The sequence below is a fragment of the Montipora capricornis genome, chromosome 8 (assembly GCF_036669925.1).
Source record: "Montipora capricornis isolate CH-2021 chromosome 8, ASM3666992v2, whole genome shotgun sequence".
Lineage (NCBI taxonomy): Eukaryota > Metazoa > Cnidaria > Anthozoa > Scleractinia > Acroporidae > Montipora > Montipora capricornis.
In genome coordinates, this window is record NC_090890.1 from 2,487,351 (window position 1) to 2,500,898 (window position 13,548).

The 13,548-nt window shown below is 37.8% G+C and overlaps 1 protein-coding gene across 1 annotated transcript in view; it reads right to left on the minus strand.

Annotated features, from left to right (window-relative positions):
* The window catches only part of LOC138058924 (exocyst complex component 7-like), a 31,969-nt gene that overhangs the window by 12,181 nt on the left and 6,240 nt on the right, over nt 1-13,548 (minus strand). Inside the window, 13 exon segments of the mRNA XM_068904382.1 lie at nt 931-997; nt 1,787-1,825; nt 2,711-2,770; nt 4,316-4,435; nt 5,281-5,385; nt 7,162-7,219; nt 7,621-7,684; nt 8,267-8,298; nt 8,901-8,946; nt 10,231-10,261; nt 11,586-11,595; nt 12,346-12,403; nt 12,809-12,877. Of these exon segments, the coding sequence (XP_068760483.1) occupies nt 931-997; nt 1,787-1,825; nt 2,711-2,770; nt 4,316-4,435; nt 5,281-5,385; nt 7,162-7,219; nt 7,621-7,684; nt 8,267-8,298; nt 8,901-8,946; nt 10,231-10,261; nt 11,586-11,595; nt 12,346-12,403; nt 12,809-12,877 (759 nt within the window).

Genomic DNA, 13,548 nt, shown 5'->3' on the forward strand with positions numbered 1-13,548 from the left:
TCCTTTTTGATCGGTCAAAGTAATTATTTTGGTTTTGGTTTTACGACACTCAATTGAAACTCGCTCTAATGACACCAGTCAAAGATCGTCAAATAATTTCAGTCGTGAGTAAACCCCTGGGGAACAGATCGGGAGACTATGACTGCCGCACGTGAAATGCATTTTGCCCTTTGTCTAATGTTATTTGAAGAAGTCGTTTAAAGCAAAAGTATGTCTCCTCCAAAGTTAGCAATCACTGGTCGTAACGCCATATTAACGACTCATTTTTGTGCTGTAACATTGCAAAATATATGAAAGGTGTTCAATAAGACGATTCTCTCTAGGTGAAATTTACGACCATTTTCGGAATAGAAAGGGAATAGGGCTCCCATTACAGGTCAGGTGACTCAAATGCCGTAAAACAAAAGCCAAAACGCTATGACTCACATCATCATCATCATCACCATAACTCTCTTTACCCTCGGATTTTTAGAGTAGCTCGATAGCAAATATTTCCCAGAATTTTCCTTCCCAACCATGAAATACCACAAAGGACAGACCACAACACCGCGAGCTCCATGCAATGCTCTTTGCGAATAGTGTGTACGTTCTTTTCAGTCCCAAAGGGTTACGAGCAACAGTTCCTTTATTACGTCAAATACCCAAAGTGGCAGCTCGTTTTAGCAGGAGTAAAGGCCAAATGACTGACTGTTGACTTCGAGTGAGGGCACGATTCTAGAACGAGTCAAGTCCAAAGACCTGTCATCTCCTCCTTCCTTTCTTACAAGGTCAAAAGAAGGTTTCAGCATCAAGAATGTCTTAAGCACGAGACGTTCATTTAAGACTCTCCTTTGTCGTGCTCATAACTATCTACGACTGGAACGATAACAATTTTTCAAAACAAATAACCTTGAAATTCGACACGAAGAACAACTATTATGAAACTTGAACCTACATTTTTCGTAAGCTCGTGGACTGTTCCATCACTGGGCATGTTGGAATGCTTGTCAGGACCATGCTAAAGTAAAAAATACCAACCGCTGAAACAGGGTTCACAAACAAGAAGACAGTAACAATTCCTATGATCGCAGTGAAAGGGAAGGGAGGTAGGGGCGGGGAAGGGGAGGGTGGGGGGAGGGTGGGGGCTGGCTACGAGCCCTGCTGTCTTCAGTATCCAAGACCTCGGGCACGGTTTTTCCCAGTAGCGAACTAGGCTGGTGAGTAACATACATTTCAAGAGCACTATGGCAGAGGGCCCTTGAATGTGTGCGACTTTCTTTTGTGCTTGAAAACATTACTTTCAAATTTGTCAAACGAGATACTTTTTAGACGTGTCCTTTTTGTGATAATAGGGAGCTTACTTAAGCAACGACAACGGCGACGGCAACGAGAACGTCATCTCAAAATATATATTTGCGTTATTTTAATCGCTTCGTGACTATTTCAACGTTTTTAATATGAAAAGGGTGTGGTAATTCCTCAAAGATGACACCAGTCGGAACGGCACTCCATTTTAGGAGAGAAAATGAAAATTTATCCTCAAGTGCTGACGTTCTTCATAAAACCAAAAACTTGGCTATTTCACGTCGTTGTTTTGCTGACGACGGCAACGAAATAGACAAAAGTGAAAAACGCACATGCAGGGCGTGAAAAGCTATTGTTTTTACCCACTAAAATATGCAAATTTGTGACGTTCTCGATGCCGTCGCCGTTGTCGTTGCTTAAGCTCCCTAATAACCCAATCTGTTCAAAGTCAAATTCGATTTGAACATCGCTAAGTACTTTTGTTAATAGGTATAACGAATACCTTGATACCCTCCGCAAAATCATCAAGAGCTTTGGCAGCCTGACAAAAAAAGATAATATAAATATCATTTAGAAGAATTCCATTCGGAATTTACGGTGATGTGCGAAAATTGCTGGAAGTTTGCAAGTGGAGCACAATGGTTTTTGCTTACCACTTGAACATAACGAGGATCAACCTGTTGATGTTTGTAAACGGTAAACAACCCCATGGCATTGAAATTCCACTGTAATTAGCAAGTACTTCGTGAAAAAGCCAGTTAAATCATACCAGAAACCCATAAGGGTTGAAACGTGTAACGCGCGTTCACAGCTTTCGAATATTCAGTGCGGACTGATTGGTTGAACGTTTCAGTGCTAAGTACCATATTTGGAAACCCCTCGCTCTTGTTGTTCCAAATATGGTACTTAGCAAATTGGAATATTCAGAAGCTTGTTTCCCAGCACACAATGGGCCATTACACGTTTCAACCCTTATGGGTTTCTGATCATACACAGTCCCTTTTCATCAGTGCACTACTCGGTTTCTCTACCTATTTGACTATGCTGTTCACATTTCAGTCTCGCAGCTCCTCTGTCTGGGACAACTTAGACGATTTTTGGAACCATCCACTCCCGTAGAGGGGCTAGGAAGTTCCAAACGATTACCACCAAAGGAATACAGGAACGCAAAACTCGTCTCAAAACAAATCAGCTATAGCTAACGCGTCAAGATAAATGCATAATGAACAAAACGGAGAGCCCTCTCCTGGTCCTTATTCACGTAATTACCAGCTGCGTTTTAACCCAAAGAAGTCGAAAATGTTTCATAAGAAATGAACTCAATTTCCAGAGGATTCCTTTCGAGACCCCAAAATGATCGCCATTTCATTGGTTAGGAACCCCAGTATGGTTGCCTTGGCGTCACATGAAACCCGAGGATACTTACGGTGGCTTCCATTGAATGAATGAGTGTTCGAAATTGTCCTTGAGTCCTGTGAAATGTTTCCTGTGAAAATTCGTTATTTCATTCGGTCATTTACCGTGCTTGATAAATTAAGAGCCACTTGCTGTTATTAACAAACAGGAACCTCTACTCCTACAAAAGAGAACTTTTAAACCCGAGAAAATGCTTGGATTCTTTTTTTTAATAGAGTGTATCGGAAAAATAAAATTCGGATTCGCTTATTTTCACTTTTAAATATCAAGAGCGCTTCCATTCTGAATAGTTGTGACGTGTTACGGTTGCCGTACTACTTTGCAGCAGATTGTCTCTTATAGACATAAGAAAAATTAAGGTAGCTTCAACGGTATTCGGACCCACGACATAACACTCAATAGGGAGCTTAACGGACGGCAACCGGAAGAGAACATTTCGTGTGCTAGGACAGTGGTGTCTCCCAGATATTTATACTTATCATCTCTAATGGAGAAAAGATACTTTACAATGTAAATGTGGTTGTGTAAAGACAAATTAAGAGAGAAAAGAGCTCACTCCCGGTTGACGTCCGCGTCTCAAAAACGCGCGTGCTTAAGGTCCCCAATAAGGCAAAGAGTAACACGTCACAATTATTCAAAATGGGGGCTCTCGGACACCAACGCATGCCTTGCACAATTTTCAAACAAATTTGACTAGAAACACTATTCTCCTGTAAATATGAGGTTTCTCTTTTATTGGCGGGGAGTTTCCCGTTAAATAAGACACCCACCGCGTGAGCAATTGGTTCTATCTTCTAATCTCAAAAATTCTTTAAGCCGAAAACCACCCTTTTATTTAGCGCTGTTAGTGCGGTCTTAACTTTTGGGGTTTTAACCCAGAACGAAGACTGCTCGCAACCATATTTACCAGCTTGGTCCAGGGTTTTGAAACATTTTCACACTAACGTGTAACACGACCTGAATAGCCATCGGAAAACTAACAAGTTCTTAGGACTTCCGGACATGATTACTAATTTTTGTTACACCGGCCTTTGTTCGAATATCTCATTAAGAATTGTTATTTGCCTGAGAAACGAGGACGACCCTGGAACAAACGATGGGTGGGTGGAAGCTTAAAAATCCTTCAAAGACCCATTTTAAATTTAGCTACGTAGCCCTCAAACCCTTCGTACCAATTCCCAGGATGTTTGATGTCAAAGATGCGCATGCAGAAGAGAGGGTTGTTCAAATTTGTACTTTCGGATGAATTAAATGGTGCGCAGAGGCCAGTTTCGTGAAAAATCCAGACTACCCCTTTTTTTAGGAACGGACGTGTAACATGTACCAGCAAGAAAGAAATGAAAATGGCTGGTTACCAGGACCCGTTTGCTTGAAGGCTGGTTAGCGCTAACCGTTGGTTAAGAGGTATCAAAACCTATCGGTTTCCATGGTATTTAGCGCTGGTTAGCGCTAACCATGCTTCCAGCAGCCCGGGCCTGATCGCGTTCCAAGCGTCAACGCTTGTGTCGTTTTACAGCGCGAGATTCTTTTGGTTGGCTGTTTAATCCTGCATGCCACGAGACAAGTTTATCGCACAAGCTCCAACCTGGTAAAAATAACGATTTCACGAACTAACCTGCAGTGTAACATAAAAATCAGGCTGAATGGCATTGAAGGCCTTGAGGATGGGAAAAACTTGCTGAATGGCAGAGTAGTTGTGCTTGTTAAAATGGCGCTTGAGAATATTTATAATGGCCTGGAACAAAATTAACAAAAAGCCAGAATAAGAAAATAGATAAGAGATGTATTCATCGCTGATGGCTCGGGCAAACTCGGAAAAATCCCAGTGCTCCTAATAGGACTCGAACTCATTAAATGCTTTACTAATAAACAGCAGGGCCCGGTTGTTCAAAAGCCGATTAACGCTAATCCCAGATAAAATATAACCAAGGAAGAGTTTATTTCTCTACTTCTAAATGCTGTTCAACGCTGATATTCGGCAAAAACTTTACATTAGACGAAGACAAACTTGAAAAACAAAAATAAGCAAAAGAAACTTTCACCAAAAAGTTGAAAACATGAAACACAAATTTACGCTAACCCTGGATTAAGTTAATCTGCTTTCGAACAACCGGGCCCGCGGGAAACTATAAATTTGGAATCTTTCACTTGGTTATCCCCTTGACTTTTCCAGCTTTGTCCAAAACATCAACTTGTGACCAGAGGAAAATTTCGGAAAGGCTTTTTTCGCCATTTTCGGCACTCAAACTGGTCAGCTAGCATTTTCGGGAAGCAAGCGGTTCGTAGGGAAGTTTGTGGAAGGTAAATTTACGCTATCAATTTCTGAAAGAAAGATCTTTTCCCTAAACTATTTGCATGGGCACTTCAGTTTCCAGCTAGGAAAGCCGAACTTGACAACGCCGTTATCCATTACAAGTTTTTCGGTGCCCCTGAAATTTAAGAATTACCGACGGCTTGGTGCTGTTCTTCCCCGGTACTTCATCATGGCCAGACGTTTAGACAGTCGAATATTTAATGGGCCTGCATTGTTAGGTAAAGGTTGTTAAAAAAGAAAATAATTTGCAAAACTATGTTCAATACCTCTCCTTCTGAGATAAATATGTCCATTGCTGCCTGAATAAGTTTATCAAAAATAGTGCTCTGGCTTTGTTCCGGAATGATGCTCTTCATCAATTCGCGCTCACTCTGAAAGGCAAGTGAAGCATATCAAAAATTAAATTCCAATCAGCACTAACTGCAGTATGTTTTTGCCAAATATCAGGTTGACAGAAGTTCAGCGATAAATTGATCTGTAAGGAGTAAGTGTTACATTTCAGTAAATGCGTATGCACTCCTCAGAAAAAAAGCAAAAACAACGGCTGGGCTAATGTATAGGTCACTTTTCACGCATCACTCGATACATGTCATTCTTTTACCAATACTCAAAACCTTTAAATTGGCTAACCTTAGGCCCAAACATCGTTTTTAGGCCTAATGAGATCTACGTTTCTACGTTTAGCATTAGTAAAGGTTTGGTAATGAGTGACCTATGAAAAGTGACCTGTCCTTTAGGCCACCCTCAAAAGCAACATAATGGTTTGTGAAGAACCTTGGCACAGGAGCACAAATATAAATGGCATCACTGTGGCAGCTGGGCACTTTATTTGCAAGCAGATACTCCAGGGGTAAGTCCTGTTCAGATCTTCATTTTTTTGTCGTCAGTGGGAAAGGAATTCAACCCGGGAATTCAACATCACCACCCTACTATATATGCATCTTTCCAGTTGGTTGTTTTTTATACCAGTGTGACGTTATATTTGGGTTTTAGTTGTTACTTTCCACATGTGGGAACCTCCACTCAAAAAAAAATAATTTTAACCCACAGGAAATAATGTTTACACATAAATCTGTTTCCTTTTTTGTTTCCAAATTTCCCAGGCAACACCATCTTCAATAATGTTATTGTGATATGTTACGGTCGCCCTAAATATTGTTATTGTACAAAAGTTGTTTGTGTCAGAACAATAGGGTAACTGAAATAAGTCACAAAAATTCAAGATGGCAGCAAGTAGGAAATTTCAAAACAAGTGATTCAAAATTGCTTTTTGTGATGCACACTTTTTGCCAAGAAGTTTTAAACAAATTTGGTTGCAAACATTATTTCTTCCAGTTTACAATATTATTCTTTCCCCATCCAAATCCATTCAGATATTTTTTTAATTTGCAAGTTTTTTGGGGATTCGCCTTCCACCCACATGTATCCGGCAAATCTGGCATGTGAATCCGCAACTTAATCTATCCACTCTCCAGAGTGAAAATTTTTGGAATACGGATAGTCGCATCCTGATATTTTCAAATCCGATGACATTACATACTCAGATTCAGTCTTTACCACATATTAAATATTCAACATGGCCACTGCACGAACTGCTTCAATTGTTGCCTACTCACATGCCTTATGGCGCATGCTCTGTTGACAATCGTCACAGAGGAGTCCTGGATACTAGAACGAAGAAGGGGCAAACTTCATTTGAATATGTTACGTGTAGATGTGAAAATCTTTGAATCCGCAGAGAAAAAGTCGAGAATTCAAAAATATCCGAGTGAAACTCGTCAAAGTCCATACATTCACCAATTTAGCACTAAGCCCTCAGTGTCAATGCTAAACAGGTGAAATAATCACACATTAGTCACAATGATCATGTCTTCAGTGGGTTGTTGTTCCATATAAACTGAGATATGGTTTCAAGGTCTGGTCCTATTAAAGTAGGGTATGGATGGTTGCCAGAAACTCACACCACCCCCACCCACCTCCCGTTTTGGCACTAAGCAGCCAAAGATGTTGGAAAGACAGTCAATGGTTGGTCAGCTACCATGTAAGTAAGGCTAGCACAACACCCATTGCCAATCATTGCAGCTATGGTTATCCAAATAGTTAATTATCTTGGTGCAAAAAGTGAGATAACAATATGGTCTGCTCACCTGGATGAGTCGAAGAAGGGATTTACAAAACACAATGTAATTTTCACCATATATTTCCCTGAAAGAAACATACACAGTAAGTTAGAAAGCTTTGTTGAACGACCAGCTCTAAGAGACTACGTAGTCTCGTTGGTAATTGTTTCACAGATTTATATTCCTAGTCATCTGACAATTCAGTCTTTGTCTCGACACACAGTCAACCATTACAAAAAAAATTGCATAGATTAGGGTGATCATGCAGTAGTAGCGACATATGACATAAACCTCTGCCAATTAAAAAACAACATCCTGTTAATCACCTGTCTTGAGAAATTATGCTAATTGGCAAATCTTCCCTGTCATTATTGTTAAATAATAACCTTTGCTTCATTTTGAGGATTGTTCAACAGTACTACATTTACTTAGCCATTGGTAAAGGATTGTTAAACAGTACATACTTAGCAGATAAACCATACTCACTCTTCCTCCTCCTTAAAAGTGCCTCCACTCTCTGAAGGCATGGACGAGCCCCGGCGGGAATGACCTACCAACAATAATAACATTATTATATTGGACCAAAGTATACTTTATCCAGCACTCGATAAATCACTAGTGGATCAGCTACAGCTTGAGCCATGAAAATATAAAGATTACGCAAACTGCAAACTCAACAATTTGGATGACAGAAGTTTTTTAAAAAAACGTATTAAAGTCCTTTGGCCAATGAGAGGAGACAACGACTTGAGCTAATAATAAAATTAATTTATGATGACAATGCATGGAAACGACTTGCAATCAGTGCTAAGTGGGGTAAAATACTTTTGACTAAGAGTAAGTGACATCACGATTATTAATTTTGCATTTAATGGCTCTTTTTGGCTGAATAAAAGAAGCTGATTCTAAAACAATTATTGCAAAATTACTCTTCCATACTCCATCAAAAACCGTTCTTCAAGGTATATGATCACTAATTCTCGATATCAGAGATACAGAAGAAGCCAGGATAGAATTATCACTCATAATGCAATCAAAATGCGAGGAGAAGAAATACAAGTTCTACAAAAAAAGTGTGAAAAGATTAACAGAGTACTGTTGTAGGGCTCCTCAAAAATAGCAATCAGTTTACCGTGCTCTGATTTGGACGGAACCCGACGTAACCTGAAAACAAAGAAGAACTTGTACAGTATTTTTCATTTTTCATATCAAAGGGATTTATTTTCAAATTACATAATTTAAATTTGATCTCTGTAAGCACAAGGTGCTCATCACGATTACATAATTATTAAATTTTACAATAAGGATTTAACAGAGTACAGAAAATCAACAAAATATGTGAAAAATGGCTAGAATGATAAATAAACAAATGAACATAGTTAAACTGTATATGCCATTTAAAAAACAATGAATTACTTTCTTAATTCAGAAGCACTGTGTCATCCATTATATAGACCACTTTCATAAATGGCGACCACTTTTACATTCTTTTGTATTTATGTTAAGTAGATCTACTGCCCTCGTTTTAAAACAAATATTCTTTTGAAATTTACTCGTCGTAGCGAGGTTAGTAGGGCTTATTAGCATTGACACAAAAGAATATTTTATTTGGCCGCCATTATGAAAGAGGTCTATACATGTATAATACATGTGCATTGAAGGCTAACACCTTTTCAGGCAAAAATGTAAAGCTCCATATTAGTTATGGACCAGCATAGAGAGTAAGAATTTTGCAAATAGAGTCAATAAGGTACAAGTCAACATACTCTTTCCTTTTGCCAGTTCCTTTTCTTGTGGGAGTATTCACACCACCTATTAGGGCATGAAATAAACCATAAGTTGACATTACCCATTACATGCAGACACACTCGTATCTGAGCTTACTGGCTGCTGCAAGCACTTTGTTTAATAGGTGGTTTTCATGTTATGTCATCACTACCATGTTGGTGGACGAAAAAAAAAAGATCTGTCATTAGCTTCTTTGTTTGTCCACCAGCATTTGTACATTGCACCAACTGTGATCGTTGCCTCTAGAGGTTGGTCGCAAACCACCTATTGTGTCATGAAAGGAAAAGGTTTACATCGAAGGGAAAAAACACAAAATAGGGAACAACAGCTTTGTGAGCAAAGCCAACTTTACTACACTTAAGGTGGCTCAAACTACTTTCAACACTTGAAAGAAACGTTCTTATTAGAAGGATTGACATTACAACAATTTATCACTTAATTTTGGGGTTTTTGGCAATTTTGGGGTACCATATCAAACACCAATTATTCCTGGAAAGGATTTGGTCCTTTTGACATAGAGTTACCATGGCAACAGGAAAGCCCTGCAAAAACACCCCACAATTCGGCCTTAGCTGCTTATATCTAAAAAATGAATTACATTGTGTTTTGACTCCCAATTTTTATTTCTGAAATGTAATCAGCATGCCAGAATGAAACTTTCTGCAAAGTATGAAATGCTATGAAGCGGAGTCAGAGCCACCTTACATAACTGAAAATTTAAGGTAGCTCTGAATTCACACCATGGACATTTTTTCAGTCAGGAGTCAATCAGTTAATTAAGGTTACACTTTAGTGCTGATCCTTGGACTGCTTGCTGTTCCTTCCTTGGACAATGAATGATTTTTGTAGAAAGATCCCTTATGCAAATCTAGAGATCTTTCTAAGCTCCTGACCTAACAAGATTACATGTACACATTTTCAATTACTGGGTACTGTAGATTTTATTTTATGCAGGAAATTTCCTCACACACATTCAAGTACCACAAATTAAAGAACTGGCTCATGAAAATTCTCACATAAAACTTGCTGGTGTTGACAGAGCTAAACAAATTTTCTCACAATTTCTTAAAAAAATAGGTTTATTGAGAGTAGTAAGAACATTAATTTTTTATTAACTTCACAGTCTTAGGTAACTGGTGATGTTCAATGAATAATACAAACTCAATGAGAACTCCCCAATCAAAGCCATACCTACAGCTAGACACTAGTCATCTTCATGAATGCCATTAAAAAATCCTAATAGCAAATACTGTAACACAAGAGTTTTGTGTATTTTAAAAATTAATAGTCTAAATGCATAGCACTAACCTGGACCAGATTTGGCTTTTATATAAAAAGACTGAAAAAAACAAAAAACAAGAGAGACTTACTTCAGAATTAAATTGGGATAGATACTTTCCTTTATATCTGTACATTCACATAGATGACATGTGGAATTGGGTTTTCATTGTCGGCCACATTCAGCAGATTCGTAGAATTCCGCCCGCTCGTGCATTTAGTAAAATAATATCTTTTGGGCAACTACTGCATTAAAGTTTGGCCCAATAATCTGCCTTGTGGTGGTCGATTAAACAGTTTCCCCACTTTGATATCGAAGCTATAAAATAATACTATTAAATTGACAGTCATTACATACCTTGTTTGATTCTCGGATGACATTATGTATTAATAAATGAGCTTTCAAGAGTGTTTTAGTGGGTTTTAAACCATGAGGCCAAACCAATTAGACCTCACAAAACATGACCTGTGACTTTCTTGAACTCCTTTTAAAACATTCCACAAAAAGGGTGTCCCTCTGGAGTCCACACAAAGATTCAAATTACGAGAGGACAAGAACAACAAGCTACAGTAAGCACTATTAGTATGCTTTACATAATTATAATAGAAGTTGTTTTTTTTTCGGTGAATTATTAATCATTTTTGAAGTTTAAAGTTTAGTATTTTCCTACACTGCTTCAGAAGATTCTCCTTTAGTTTGCTTTCTCTTCTTTTTCCCTCTCTAAATGATACGTTTTCTTCTAATTTATTATTTGAATTCATCTTATAGTGCTTCAGCTTCTAATAATATTGCAATGACAATTATGAAGACAATATTCTTATTGGTGTCCATAATGTTTGCTTAGATAAAATACCCTATTTACAAGGTAATTTTTTTAAACTAAATTGTTAAAAACCCAAACGGTTTTGGCTGTTTGCCACCATCAGGGTTAAAAATGACCGTCCGCACGCATCCATGAATATATATCTTATGTTTGTTCAGACTGGGGCAGAATTGTTGGATCATTAGCCCCTTGACGATCCTACGTTGGAATGTAGGATCGTTGACTTTTCCCAACAGGAATTAAATCAGATATATAATTATGCTTATATGGATGCGTGCGAACGGTCATTTTTAACCCTGATGATGGCAAACAGCCAAAACAGTTTGGTTTTTTAACATTTTCATTTTACAAAAATTACTGTACCTTGTAAATAGCATTATAATATTCTTATTAATTTATTGCTATGACTGATGTTTTTGATCTGATCAAACTTACATCTTTCAACCTGCAACATTTTAATTTTACAAAAATTACTGTACCTTGTAAATAGCATTATAATATTCTTATTATTAATAGTCAATTTATTGCTATGACTGATGTTCATGATATGATCAAACTTACATCTTTCAACCTACAAAAAACAAAAACAAAAAGGAGGGAAAAAAAGAATAAATGAAGAGATCAATGAAAAATTTATGCAATGATGCAATTTTAAACTCTACTGAAGAAGCAGCAATATTAATGCTTACAGTTACTACCTTGAGTCATTTCATAGATTAAGGTTCATATTTCATTGGTGACGCAAGCAGCAATAAAGGCAATTTATAATAATGATGTAAAGAAGGACGTAAGATCAGAAAGCTGAAATAATATAATTTGGCAAGCTTGGCCTCATGCTAATAACAATATTCTTGCCATTTCAAATGGTTCTGAAAAGCTGCCATATCTGAAATTCCATTGAGTGGAAATGTGGAAAGTGTGGCATGCTATACTGAACCTGGCCCATTAAAGGTAGCTAATAATTGTTTTAGTATAAATACACAGCTGGTGATTATTTCAAAAAAGAGAAAAAAAAAAAAACATTTCAACGCGAAATCATCTTCACTTACGGTGGCAAAACGACTACTGGCAGCCATTTTGTCCGTCGAGGTGATTATCGGCTGATAATCCAAGATAGCGAGCCAATGAGAGCATGTGATTTTGTATAATCACCTGTGTATTTATACTAATACAGGATAGTGGAGCATAACTATGGCACCAGAGATATTTTTACTCTCTTGTCACAATATGACTGACCATAAGAGTTTGTATAGAATTTCTCTTCAACCATTAGAGTCACATGCAACACTTAATTTTGTACCTGCAGGACTTTAAAACTCACCCTTGAAGAGACCTCACAAGAGCATTTGACCGAATTTGTGCATACACACTCATAAAATCTGAAAAAAAAGTAGAAACTTTAAGACATAAGAAAGCAAGCTGATCAGTAACAGTAACTCTGAAGGATAAAATTTATCGTCATTCTAATTACGATTATTTTTGGTTCATGCGCGATAATAACTTATAATAAAATAAAATAATTTTAAAAAAACTGGAGGGTCAACCATTTTTGATATGGCGTACTGTTGCAAATAGGCAATATGAAATCATAATGCTGTATTCAAACAAACAAAACTTTCTCAAACTTTTCTGTCCTTGCTACAGACTATATTGGATGCACAAAGTCTTTCTCCAGAATATCTTTTCCTCCATAAAAGAGCTTCTGAACCAGAAATACGTAGGAAATAGGTTTCAATAGTCTACTGTTAACAGCATTCAAATGTTTTCCAAAGACATATTCTCACCGATTGAATCATCCCTGCCTGGTCCGTTCAACCAATGTGTTATAGTGCATAAGTCCTCCAAAACTTTTTCTACCAATGTAATGGAATGAAAAGAACAATCATATGAAATTACTTAAATTAGTAAATTAAAGTTTGAACTAATCATCATAAATAAACAGATTTGGTTTTTGATTAGACCTTATCAGACAGAAAATACACTAGGTCCCCAGGCCTGCAAAAAGGAAGAAGCCTGGAGTAGAATGAAGTGAGATTCACATCAATTTCAAATAGCCTGATGAAGTGTCCCCTTGATTTTCTCTTCTGACAACTTCAACATCACTTGAATGTGTTTTGGAAAACAGGTGAAAAATCCTTGGGAAGTTTGGAGAGCACTCAAGAAGCTAGTGAGTATTCTCTCTTATGCTTCTCTTGTGCTCTCCAAACTTCCAGTGCATCCATATTAAACTTGATATACGCAGTCACACTAACCATCAACCATTGTCAAGGTAACCTTTAGCATTTGGCCTTTACAAGAAAACCTCAAGCGTTAGTCTTGCTGGTAGTAGTGACCTCTTCATCGCTTGGTCAATAATGCAAGGTCTCAGGGTTTGAGATCTACCAGTAAGGACCTCTCTTTAGGTTAACAAGAAGTCTGAGCAGGGCTGGGGCAGTAGTGAGAGCACTTGCTATCCACCGATGTGGCCTGGGATCAATTCCCGGATTTAACACCATATGCGGGTTTAAAGTTTGTTGGTTCTCTA